The sequence below is a fragment of the Tupaia chinensis genome, unplaced genomic scaffold (assembly GCF_000334495.1).
Source record: "Tupaia chinensis unplaced genomic scaffold, TupChi_1.0 Scaffold000502_1, whole genome shotgun sequence".
Taxonomy (NCBI): domain Eukaryota; kingdom Metazoa; phylum Chordata; class Mammalia; order Scandentia; family Tupaiidae; genus Tupaia; species Tupaia belangeri.
Genome location: NW_006160014.1, coordinates 517090 through 529496, shown reverse-complemented (window position 1 = coordinate 529496; position 12407 = coordinate 517090). Strand labels below are relative to the sequence as shown.

The 12407-nt window shown below is 43.6% G+C and overlaps 1 protein-coding gene, 1 long non-coding RNA gene and 8 other non-coding genes across 13 annotated transcripts in view; 1 reads left to right on the top strand and 9 right to left on the bottom strand.

Annotated features, from left to right (window-relative positions):
• Positions 1-2309: 2309 nt before the first annotated feature.
• On the bottom strand, positions 2310-2425 carry LOC114009263 (small nucleolar RNA SNORD22). Its single transcript, XR_003550712.1, has one exon. It is a non-coding gene; the product is annotated as a small nucleolar RNA SNORD22 (small nucleolar RNA).
• Positions 2426-3076: 651 nt separating this feature from the next.
• LOC102486903 (uncharacterized) lies at positions 3077-6571 on the bottom strand. Of its 4 annotated transcripts, none has more exons than XR_335702.3 (12): positions 6502-6571; positions 6114-6160; positions 5814-5897; positions 5566-5616; positions 5185-5218; positions 4992-5028; positions 4730-4778; positions 4519-4553; positions 4276-4313; positions 3902-3946; positions 3638-3668; positions 3077-3265 (listed from the first exon to the last, which is right to left on the bottom strand). It is a non-coding gene; the product is annotated as an uncharacterized LOC102486903 (long non-coding RNA). The 4 variants fall into 4 exon arrangements; XR_001370985.2 differs by having other exon boundaries at positions 6114-6272; positions 6502-6532; XR_001370984.2 differs by lacking the exon at positions 6502-6571 and having other exon boundaries at positions 6114-6492.
• Positions 3741-3866, bottom strand: LOC114009262 (small nucleolar RNA SNORD22). Its single transcript, XR_003550711.1, has one exon. It is a non-coding gene; the product is annotated as a small nucleolar RNA SNORD22 (small nucleolar RNA).
• LOC114009261 (small nucleolar RNA SNORD31) lies at positions 4087-4154 on the bottom strand. Its single transcript, XR_003550710.1, has one exon. It is a non-coding gene; the product is annotated as a small nucleolar RNA SNORD31 (small nucleolar RNA).
• LOC114009260 (small nucleolar RNA SNORD30) lies at positions 4386-4455 on the bottom strand. Its single transcript, XR_003550709.1, has one exon. It is a non-coding gene; the product is annotated as a small nucleolar RNA SNORD30 (small nucleolar RNA).
• On the bottom strand, positions 4621-4685 carry LOC114009268 (small nucleolar RNA SNORD29). The gene has a single exon (XR_003550717.1). It is a non-coding gene; the product is annotated as a small nucleolar RNA SNORD29 (small nucleolar RNA).
• Positions 5290-5364, bottom strand: LOC114009269 (small nucleolar RNA SNORD28). Its single transcript, XR_003550718.1, has one exon. It is a non-coding gene; the product is annotated as a small nucleolar RNA SNORD28 (small nucleolar RNA).
• On the bottom strand, positions 5689-5760 carry LOC114009270 (small nucleolar RNA SNORD27). Its single transcript, XR_003550719.1, has one exon. It is a non-coding gene; the product is annotated as a small nucleolar RNA SNORD27 (small nucleolar RNA).
• LOC114009259 (small nucleolar RNA SNORD26) lies at positions 5975-6052 on the bottom strand. Its single transcript, XR_003550708.1, has one exon. It is a non-coding gene; the product is annotated as a small nucleolar RNA SNORD26 (small nucleolar RNA).
• Positions 6572-6671: 100 nt separating the features above from the next.
• SLC3A2 (solute carrier family 3 member 2) overlaps positions 6672-12407 on the top strand; it is a gene marked incomplete in the record, with an annotated part of 33620 nt that continues 27884 nt past the window's right edge. Inside the window, 1 exon segment of the mRNA XM_014590926.2 lies at positions 6672-7025. Within this exon segment, the coding sequence (XP_014446412.1) occupies positions 6914-7025 (112 nt within the window).

Below are 12407 nucleotides of genomic sequence, written 5' to 3'. Positions count from 1 at the left end.
GTTCAGCACCTGCTTGCAGTTTTAAGTCGTGCTCTGACCTTTTTGTGGCTTTTAAAAATTTTTCTATTTGGGAACCAGCAGTTAATGTAATGGCTGTATCGCTGGACTCCCACATAGTGGACCATGGTTTGTGTCCTGTACCCGGTGGCTTAAAACTCATGCCAGGGATGTGTGCGTGCTTGCCCCAAGATCCCGAGAGTTGAATGGAGAAGGGATTGCGGTGTGACCATCCCCCCTGAGGGGTGATTTCTCGCTTTCTGTCTGGCAAGCACAAGCGCCCTATAGCAAACACCTCTCAAAATTTTTTTTTTCTATTTGTGGGACCAGCAGATGGGTTAATGGCTATGTTGCTGGACTCCCCTGTAGGTTTGAGACCAGTGGCTTAAACTAATGCCGGGCATGTGGGTGCGTGCCCAAGATCCTGAGAATGGAAAAGGGATTGTGGTGTGGCCACCACCTGCCCCCCAGGGTGACTTCTTGCTGTCTTTCTGGCAAGTGCACACACCCTACAGCAAAACCTTCTCCAAGAAAAAAATACTTTAAATTTGCTATAAAGGCACATGCACTCACCTAACAAAGTGAGAAAGCTACCAGATCTGGACTGTCATGTGGGAGTCTGGTTAGTCTATTTCCAGAGGGTGCTCACGTGCTAAAGAAAATACTCCCAAGGACAATTCTCTCCATCCCAAGATCTCAGGCACTCAAGCACACATTTCAAGTTTTTACACAAGGTTGAAATTAATCTGCCACGTGGAGTCTGGATCTCTTAAACATTAGGCTTTTATTTTTAGGATTATTTTAATGTCATTTAAAAATCTGAGCAGAACACAAGAGCAAGAAGCAAGCCAGCCACTAGGTACAGGATGTGAACCAAGGCTGGTCATGAGTCTAGTGCCCTTAACCATGCCAACTTGCTAGCCTAAGTAGTCTTAAGGTTTTTTTCAACAGGGCTTGCATATTACCTGAGAAGCAAATGAGATCACCCCTAAAGGGGGAGTCCCCGCACAATCCCTTTCATTGTGAGGCCTTTGGGCACACATACAGAGCCTGATTTCAAGCTGCCAGGTCAGACTTGAACTATAGTTCCCCATGTGGGAGTAATGTCCTGTCACCTTGTTGGCCCCCCTAGAAATTTTGAAAGATTTTAATGCTATTTAATCTGAGGGTTGATGCAGCATGTTGGCAAGGCCGCTTGCTGTATGCTCCGGAAACTGCAGTAGCCTTGCTGGGAAGTGACTCCCCTCTGGCGTCCTGATATACTACTATAAAATAATTACATAGTTCTCTCATACATCTTTGTAGTAAGATTTTCCAAAAGTTCCCCGACCGCTCCCCTTTACCCTGACCACCTACTGTTAATTACAACGCTTCATCCCTGCAGTCACAATGGAAGGTGTGCTGAAGTTCTTCATGACATTTGGAAGGCCCTTCAAGACACATTTAATATAAATAACCTTTTTACATACAATAGGACTAGGCCAAAACTGACCTAGGACACTCTTGCCCCATGGTAACTAATGTTCTAACAAAATACATAACAGTGATGCCATAGGCTACACAAGTGAATCCACAACAAAACACTTAGGTACCCTAAACCCATTTTAAAGTTTTTCATTAATTTGTTAGTCATTTTACTTTTTTTTTAAAAAGATTTCTTAAAGATTTTATTTGTCAATATAAACTGAACAGGTTGCTGCAGTGAAAAACTGCAAATGTTATGAAGAGCCTGATCAGCAATGGCAGGGAGTTCACAATTAAATGGCAAGATGCTAGACTCAAGTGGTTAGGTTGTAGAAGGACTTGAAACTGTTGTCATTGACCACATTTTGGAATCCTGTAGAAGAAAAGCAGCCTTGAGTTTTCTTATTTGAGAAGAAAACAGATCTAATTTACAAGCAGGGAAGCCCTTTTAAGCCAATTAGCAGTAAAAGGAAGCCCTTTTAAGCCAATTAGCAGTAAAAGGCCCGCTTCTAGGCACTTTTCCATGTATTATTAGTATTGTGTTAAATACTAAACAGTAAATGGTTAATCTTTTTTTTGTTAGAAGTTTTTTGTTACAGCATGTGTGTTCACTAGAGACAAAAGGAAAAGTGAAATGGCCACACACACATTTGATTTTAAGCTACTGGGTCCAGGACTTGACCCATGACTGGCCATGTGGGAGTTCAGCACCTTAACCACGTCACCTATTGGGACATTTACCTACCGTTTATATGCATCTTGTTCTTCCCTCAGACCTTAAAAACAAAACAATTTTTAATGCTTTAGTAAGTGAAGTGATTTCTTTCACATGTACAGAAATTTTTATCATCCCTCAGACAGTTCCTTCTGGAACAAACTCTCCTCTTCTCCCCCAGCCAGCCCCAGTGGGTTCACCTTTACAGGCTCTGGGACTAGGACAGGAAGTTCACGCCAGCCACTAGGTACAGGATGTGAATCAAGGCTGGCCATGTGAGTCTAGTGCCCTTAACCATGCCAACTTGCTAGCCTAAGTAGTCTTAAGGTTTTTTGCAACAGGGCTTGCATGTTACCTGAGAAGCAAAATGAGATCACCCCTAAAAGGGGAGTCCCCACACAATCCCTTTCATTGTGAGGCCTTTGGGCACACATACAGAGCCTGATTTCAAGCTGCCAGGTCAGACTTGAACTATAGTTCCCCATGTGGGAGTAATGTCCTGTCACCTTGTTGGCCCCCCTAGAAATTTTGAAAGATTTTAATGCTATTTAATCTGACCAGAGAGGAAAAGTGAAAGCAAGCTGTTGGGTCCAAAACTTGAACTGCCTTTATAGCCATGTAAGTCCAGTGCTCCTAAGTACTTAACCTAGGTGTCTTTGAACCTGGATTCTTCAATTTGCAACAGATATGGAAGCCTTTACCCTTCTCCCCCACCACAGTTCTGAAATAAGCATTTTGATGTCATAAAGACCCTGTTTAGCGTTCTAGTCATCTCTGAAAGCTCACGCTGGGTATTTACTCCAATTGCATTAACAGGCAACCACACACCACATGTCTCAGACAACTATTCAGGAGGATAGCAAAGTCTGTTTTCTGTGGAATTTAGAACCACTCAGAAAAAAGATTTCTTAAAGATTTTATTTGTCAATACAAACTGAACAGGTTGCTGCAGTGAAAAACTGTGCAAATGTTATGAAGAGCCTGATCAGCAATGGCAGGGAGTTCACAATTAAATGGCAAGATGCTAGACTCAAGTGGTTAGGTTGTAGAAGGACTTGAAACTGTTGTCATTGACCACATTTTGGAATCCTGTAGAAGAAAAGCAGCCTTGAGTTTTCTTATTTGAGAAGAAAACAGATCTAATTTACAAGCAGGGAAGCCCTTTTAAGCCAATTAGCAGTAAAAGGAAGCCCTTTTAAGCCAATTAGCAGTAAAAGGCCCGCTTCTAGGCACTTTTCCATGTATTATTAGTATTGTGTTAAATACTAAACAGTAAATGGTTAATCTTTTTTTTGTTAGAAGTTTTTTGTTACAGCATGTGTGTTCACTAGAGACAAAAGGAAAAGTGAAATGGCCACACACACATTTGATTTTAAGCTACTGGGTCCAGGACTTGACCCATGACTGGCCATGTGGGAGTTCAGCACCTTAACCACGTCACCTATTGGGACATTTACCTACCGTTTATATGCATCTTGTTCTTCCCTCAGACCTTAAAAACAAAACAATTTTTAATGCTTTAGTAAGTGAAGTGATTTCTTTCACATGTACAGAAATTTTTATCATCCCTCAGACAGTTCCTTCTGGAACAAACTCTCCTCTTCTCCCCCAGCCAGCCCCAGTGGGTTCACCTTTACAGGCTCTGGGACTAGGACAGGAAGTAAGACTTGTGAATGTTTCCTCATTGGGAAATTTTAGCATAGCTCATCTTGTATTTATTCTCACCTATGATTTCAGCCTTGAGTTGAAGAGAAACATTGCTTGGGTGACCTGCAAAAGAGATCATCTCAATTATTTCTGTTGCTTGGAGGAAAGGCGAGGCCCATGCACTTTACTCTAAACACATTTTATGAAGACCACTAGCTAGTCCTATCATACTTCCCACTGTTAGAGCCTGTCATTAGAGAGCTCACAGCTCAGAAAATACCTATCAGTCACAGTGATCAGACTGGGGCGGTATCAACTCATCACTGGTGAGCAGCAACTCCTAGGTGGTGACTTGGAAATGGCTAAAGACAGCAACATCTTTACACTGCCACCAACCAGTCATAGCAGATACTGCACAGCAGTCAGATACTCAGTGTTAGAGAGATTATTACCTCAAATTACTCTGAAGAGGCCAGACAAAGCGCACGACCTGAAACAGACAAGAACCAAATAAATCAGTAACACTTGTGTCTGATACAAAGTTGTTCCTACCTAATTCCCAGAAAATCAGATTTCCTAGTCTCAGCAGCAAGTAATCAGCCGAACGAGATTCCATGGAAGTCATCATGTATAGTTACAAACAAGCAACTTTCCCCCTCAACATTGTAGGCACTGAACATACTGAAATCACTCACCTTTAGACCAAAAAGCAGATTACTGGTGACAGCACCTACGGAAAGACACAGTTTATGAATGAAAGGTTACTTAAATGTGTTATCCCTCCCTCATTTTCCCCAGTTTCTCAGGTGTTCACGTATTTTCATCTTCAGTCATAGTGAGCTAGTTCTATTCATCATAGAAACTGCCTACTTGTGGCATAAGCCTTAAGAACAAAAATCAACCAACCTCTTAACTCTGGAGGCTTTTCAGTGGCACACCCAAAAAAAAGCAGTTCCTGAGTCAGAAAATTGTATAATTAGTGAAGCATCCAAAACAACGAAGTATGCTAGGCCTTGTAGTCCAGTGTTTAAGGTGAGCCAGCTCTCACAGGCCTCCCAGTGAGGTCCCCATCCCAGCCCCCATGGCTTGAAAAACAGGAAGGTATACTGGCCCAGAATCATGAGAGGAGGAAGAGATTGCAGTCATGCTCAAAGCAGCAAGTACTTACTGCTTTCCACAAGCTTGCTCTGGGCACCAGTGGGCACCTAGGAGAAACAAGGGAGGGTCAAGAAATGTCACTATAGGGATGCAGAATGCTTTCTGGCTTAATCAAGTCTTTGGTGACAAATATCACAATAGCAAAGCCTCCTTTGAACAGTGGGCTTACTTATATCAGTTACTGTAAAACACGAGCAACTTACCACAAGGTAAAAGAAACAGCATCACCAGGGCAACCTGAGAAAGGGAAGCAAATAATTTACTCCCAAGTTATTAGGATGGAACAAAATTTACTCCCTAAATACAACTGCCATCAGAACTCTAACATGCTATCAACTGTCGTACCTCACAGAGCATCAGCTTACTGATTCAAATCATCTGACAGTGACACAACATACAGATAAGGGAGAGCACAATCACAAAATGGGATTGCTCTTTTAATTCCCAGAAACTTATTAAAATGGGATTGCTCTTTTAATTCCCAGAAACATTTCTGGAGGGAGCAAAAAACCACCATGCCATCCCATGTGCTTTCCTGGTTGTGGAAAACTCTCCAAAAGGGAGTGTACCATTCTGATAGTTACCTGTATTCAGCCTGGAAGACGTTTGAATTCCTCAGGACAGGTTTTGTGATGCTGGAGACAGAATACAAAGGCATTATAAGTACCTAAAATGGCCATTTGAGGACCTTAGGGTAACCCTGGCCCACTTCTCAGCAGTGAGCTGACATCACTTCAAAGTTCAGTCATATGCTTGTCCTTTTATATTCATCATAGAGTGGCTCCCTAAAATGTCCCCTTCTCCACTAGTGCCATAAAGTACGGATACCTACCTGGAGCATCCCTGTATTGAGGATTTCAAACAACGGATCCTGTCTCATTTGCCAACCACTAAGGTCCTCTGCACTGAGCCCCATCTGAAAAGAAGAGCAACTTTGACTAATGCCTCAGAACCGAAAAACCAATAAGCCTGCATATGTTTGCTGCAGATGGTGCTACTCAGAACTTTTTTGTGTTTTCTCCACTAACTCATCAGAAAGAGAGAGTTCAATTTTTAAAATCATCCCCGCAGCACATCCCATACTATCAAAAAAAAAAAAAAAAAGAGGAAAAAAATGGCCACAATCACTTACTCTGAGCGTGCTGTTTGAGTCTTCGTGTTTAAACGTGCGCCTGAGCCCTGCAGACAAGACATTCGGTTAGCACCGGATATTCCGACATGTTTCCTAGACCGACGGCAGTGCAGCGCCGAATCCTCAGAGTTCCTCATCCTCACGGAGCTCAGTACAGGTCTGTGAAAGGTCCTCATCACTGGGAGGGCAGCCGGCATGACCCACGCCATTTTGTCCTTCCCAAAACCCCAGCGCTATTTGGAGGGCTCGAGGCCACCAACGAAACCTGTTAACTCTCAGACGCCACCAATAAATGCCCTAGCCAACAGGAAGCGCCGGGCAAGCTCGCTTACTTAAATAGAAAAAGAATCCCCTCCTCCCCCAAGAAAGAACTCCTCACCACGCTTACCAAAAGCAGGAAAAAAAACAAGAGACCGAAGCAACGCTCGGAGACACTTATATACTATCTCGCAGAGACCCACGGGACTTGGGGGCGGGACTACAGCCAGCGCACGCGCAAAAGGAGATTGCATGAACCCCGGGAATTGTGGGTAGAGTTACAGGGAAGGCGGGCGTAGAGCTGCAGTTCGCTCAACTTGCGGCGCGAAAAGGGCGCGCATGCTCCTTAGGGGAATGCGCAGCCCCGCAGATAACGCTGCTGCTTGGTAGCTCTTGGTGGCTGCGTGACTGCAGTATTGAGGCCACCGCTTCGCGCAGATCCGGTCCCACATTTATCACCGTCACTCTCACTTACCCGCACACTTTCCCCTGAAGCTCCTTTACTCCCGCACACCCTAAACCCGTTGGCAAGATTCCCCACCATGGATCCCGAACCTTCTGAACCCTCGACCGACGTCGTCTCGGTTCCGAACCAGCCGCCCAGCCCGCGTTCTGGGCCTGGTGTCCAGGGTCTCGGCGCTGGGGGCGACTCAGGTACTGGGACCCGGGCTGAGCTCTGGCGGGAGGTCCCTTGCATGGAGCTGTTGATATTTCGGGAAATTAAGCCAGGTCGTGAGTGTTTCATTTAATTCTTAAAATAGAGTCTTATTTTCCTGATAGGCCACGTATGTCCTGCTGTCTGTCTGGATTTCATCTGGAACTTGGCCTGTGGTAGAGCTGGCATTAGCTAACATTTAGGGAGCATTGTTTTAAGCACACTGTATGGACTGATTACTTTAATCGTCCAAAATCTCAAAAGGTGGGTTACAATGACAACCCCCAATTTATAGACCTAAGGTGCAAAGAGCTCCCTCAGAGCTACTTGCAAGATCCTGTGTGATTGTCACGGTGGGTGGTTGCAATCAGCCATCAGCTGTTATTACTGAGACCAACCAGCTTTAGTTCAGCAGTCCTTTGTAGTAAACCTCAGGGATACAAGCAGACTTTCTGAATAGTGATAAGCTCTTATTGTGACCTTATCTTTTACTCCAGCAACTCTAGGAAAGAGGTGTTAAGGTTATAAATGAAGAACCTGAGGCTTAAGGAGGTTAGGTAACTTGCTGAGTGTTATTCAGGTAAGAAACATCCCAGGCATGATGCAAATCCAGGCAGCCTGATTCCAAAGTTTGCATTCTAACCACTCTGTTTTACTGCTTTTATATCATATAGTTCTTTTCTCAGGATAGATGGGGAGCAAGCAGGTACACAGGACACAAGTGGAATGATCCTTGAGCACTGTTTACTAATCTTTTTCATTGTCACCCTGCCCAACCTAAAAAGGACATTCTTTTTCCTCTAACCTGCCTAAAAAATTTTAGTACATTTCTACATATGTGCTGTGTCCTTTGGAGAGCCAGAGCCTTTTCAATATCTGAGATGTCCTGCCCCTTAGGAACCAGTTTTCACTTTTTGGGGGGCAATGTTCACATGCATGCCCAAGATAATATAATGAGGGATGTTGTACATAAGTACTAAGAGAATTCCAGTTTAAACAGTTACTGTGAGTCATTTATTCCACATTCTTAGGTACTTGTTCTGTTCCTGATACAACATGGTGGGGGTGGGGTGGAATTAAGACATGTATCCAATAGCCTTAGTACATGGCTGGAAAGTTGTAACAAAGTATATGGAAAATGGAACAGAGTATCTAGGGAAAACCAAGAAGGTTTAGAGTAGTCAGACAGGCTTGGGTGGTTGTGGGAATGGGAACTAAGGAAATTTTATGTGGAGTATCTGGAATTGGAAAGGTAGATAAACAGACCAAGGGAGGGAATTCCAGTGAAAGAAAACATTTGAGCATAGGCTTGGTGCTAGAAAAGGATAGTGTGGATATAATTCATGACAGATGGACTGTAGGGGAGTCATAGAATATAAAACAGGAAGATTACCTGGGGAAGGTGAGGAGGGGCTGGAGTACAGAGCTAAATCATTCAATTTATAGATAGTTAAAAAGACTTCAGTGAATGCCATCAGCAGATGGTGTGATGGTTACATCCCTGGACTCCCAGATAGTTGACCATGGTTTGAGTCCTGGACCTTGTGGCTTAAAACTCACGCTGAGCACATGTGAGTATGTGCCCAAAATCCTGAGAGAAAGGAGAAGAAGGGATTGCGACCTGGCCATCTGCACGAGGGGGTGATTTCTTGCCTTTTGTCTCTCCAGCAAGCACATGTAGCCTATCACAAAAATCTCTCAAGAAAGAGAAGGCAGTAAAAAAATTTTTTTGAGAGTTTTTTGCTATAGGGCACATGCACTTGCCAGAAAGACAGAGAGAGACGGAGACATAGAAAGCAAGAAATCACTCCCCAGGGGGGATGGCCACGTGGCAATCCCTTCTCCTCCATTCTCCTCTCAGGATCTTGCGCATGCACACACATGCGCCCAGCGTAAGTTTAGGCCTTCGGGTCCGGGACTCGAACCGTGGTCAATTACGTGGGAGTTCAGCGACATAGCCATTACGCCAACTGCTGGTCCCCAGTGAAAGTTTTTGAGCAGAGAGGTGACCAGAAGTTGGGGGATGAAATGGGGATGAAGCCCCCCTGGGGGATGATTTCTCACTTTCTGTCTCTGTCTTTCTGGCGAGTGCATGTGCCCTATAACAAAAACCACTCAAAAAAAAAAAATGGGGATGAGGTTATTAGATTGTCAAAATAGTTTTAGGCAAGAGGTAAACGGACTCTGTAGTAACAAGACTGATGATAGTGGAAATGGAAAGGAGGGAACTTAAGTGAGTGGTCTCCAATTCATATACCTACAAAAATTAGCCAAGAGATGTAGATAAGGGAAATGAACTAAGTGGGGACTTCTGAAACAACGGGCAGCTCTTGTTCAGCTCCAGCTGATTGTAGCCTTGCTAAGATATTACCTCCATGAGGCCAGATGGCAGAGTTTTCAAGAAAAAAAAAAAAAAAAAATTGTATGCTAATTTACGCATTTTATTTCTGTTTATTTTAATTTTTGCTATAAGGTGCATGCACTGGCTGGAGAGATGCAGATGGAGAGTGAATGAGAGAGGGAAAGTGAGAAAGCATCCCTTTAGGGTTGACGGCTATGCTGCAATTCTGGTATGTTTTTCAAGCTGCCAGGTCTGGGATTCAAACTGTTGGCCATGTGTGATCCAGCAGCCTTAACCACTATACCACTGGCTGGCTCCTACCCATTGTATTTACTTATTTATTTTTAATCTTTTTTTAAAAAATGAATTATTTTTATTTAACTTTATTTATGTACTTATTTTAGTTTGACCAGAGGACAGAGAGAGAGAGAGAAAGCAAGCCACCAGGTCTGGGACTTGAACTGTGATCAGTTGTGTGGGAGTTCAGTGCCCTTAACCACCATTAACCCCCCTCCCCCCTGCCAGGGCCCATCTTTTTTTTTTTTTTTTAACAATTTATTTTACTTTTCTAAGGTTTTTACCATAGGGCACATCATTTGCCAGAGAGAGAGAGATAGAGAGTGAGAGGGAAAGTGAGAAATCATCCCTCATACATGCACAGGTGCCTGGTGTGAATTTCAAGCTATTTCAGCTACCAGGTCTATAATTTGAACCCCAGTTGGCCATGTGGGAGTCTGGGGCTTTAACCATTGTGCCATCTGCTGACCCCTTCTATCCATTTAAAAATGTTGACAGCTGGGACCAGCAGTTGGTGTAATGGCTCTGTTGCTGGACTCCCATATAGTCAGCCGCAGTTCAAGTTCCAGACCTGGTGGCTTAAACTCATGCCGGGCACGTGTGCATGTGAGCCCAAGATCCCAAGAGGAGAATGGAAGAGAAGGTATTGCGGCGTGACCATCTCCCTTAAGGGGTGATTTCTTGCTTTCTGTCTCTCTCTTTCTGGCAAGCGCATGTCCCCTATAGCAAAAACCCTCCAAAACAAAAATGTTGGCATCTAACTTAAAAAATTTAAGTGTGGGACCAGCAGAGGTGGCTTGTGGTTAAGACCAGTCCCATATGGTCTACCAATATTATAGTCCTGGACCTGGTGGCTTGCTTTCTCACTTTGCCTGTCTCTCCCTCTTTGTGTTTCTCTCTGGTCAAATTAAAATAAATCAATGAATGAATAAAATTAAATAAATGTTTAAAAAAAATGTAAGTGAATTCTGTGAGTTAATCAAAATATACTGTGGGTTAAATGTGAGTTTGTGGGCCAGTAGGTGGCATAGTGGTTAAGGTGTTGGACTCCCAGATGGTCAGCTTCTGTTGACTCTCGGACCCTGTGGCTTGAAATTCACACTGGGTGCATGTGTGTGTGTGCCCAAAATCCTGAGAGGAGAATAGAGTTGGAGGGATTACAACATAGCCATTGTCCCAGAAGGGTGAATTCTTGCTTTCTGTTTCTGGTTTTCTCTGTCTCTCTAGCAGTCGGTCGCATGTACCATATAGCAGAAGTTTTTCTCTCAAAAAAAAAAAATGAGTTTGCAAACTCTTCTGTAGTGACACAGATATACTAGAAAGGGGGCATTTAAAAAAGGTAGATGCTCTTTTTGGAAGCTATAGAGAGGTTGAAGGGAATAAAAACTCTAAAAAGAATAAAACAATGTTTTTTTGTGGGGGAGGGAAAGGTTTTTGCCATAGGGCACGTGTGCTCTCTAGAAAGACAGTGAGGGACAGAAAGACAGAAAGCTAGAAATCACCCCCCTGTGGGGATGGCCACACTGCAATCCCTTCTCCATTCTCCTCTTGGGATCTTGGGCACACATGTGCACTTGCTGGGTGTGAGTTTAAGCCACCGGGTCCGGGACTCAAACTGCGGTCGACGATGTGGGAGTCCAGCGACATAGTTATTATACCAATTGCTGCTCCCCCCAAAACAATGTTCTTAGCAATATAGGATAACAGACAATCTTTATTAAACATTTATTCTCCAAATATTAATTTGTTGAGCGCCTATTAGGTATTGGAGATACAACAGAGAACAAAGTGATAGTCCCTGTTGTGCCCCAGTGAAGCCCATGGTGGGTTGACACTGAGAAACAAAGAATAATACGTCAAGTGGAGATATGTGCATTGGTAAAAACTAAGCAGGGAAGGGGACAGGGTGCCCTGGGACAGAGGGAAAAGAGTTACCATTTCATTTAATGAGACAAGGCCTCTCAGAGTGACATTGGCATGCTTCTAAAGGAAGTTGGGGGTGGGCAGCAGTTGGGTAATGGGTATGTTGCTGGACTCCCATGTAGTCCACCGCGGTTCAAGTCCCAGATGCAGAGGCTTAAATTCATGCTGGGTGCATGTGCATACGTGCCCAAGATCCCAAGAGGAGAATGGAGGAGAAGGGATTGCGGCATGTCCACCCCCTGGGGGTTGATTTCTTGCTTTCTGTCTCTCTCTCTCTCTGTCTTTCTGATGAGCACACAAGCCCTATAGCAAAGACCTCTCAAAAAGAAAAAAAGAAAAGAAAAGGAAGTGGAGAGGGGAGCCATGTGGAGTAGTGATTCAGGTAGAGGCACCAGAGCACTGTGCCTATTGATTTGTAGCCAAAATTACTAGTTTGCTTAGGGGTTTTTAAAACAAAACTGGGGAGATTGTTTATGTCAAGGAGAGATTAAGTTTGGTAGAGATAATGCAGGTTTCGTCATCCATGGGATAGTTAAATTTTGAACATTATTTTTGTGTGAGGAAGAAAGAGAATGTTCCACAAGCAAAACATGTAGTAGTCAAGTTAACTGAACTGCATGATTGTGTATATGCATACATATATTTGCTTGACTAGAGCAGAGACTAGGCTGTCAAGTAATGACAAATGAGAGGGAACAATTGGTGGGAGGTGTAGTACATTAACGTATTAATGTATTAACTTCCTTTTTTTTTTTTTTTGGGAGGTTTTTTTTTTTTTTTTTTTTGTTTTGGGACCCAGTGAACACCGAAAAAAAGAAGG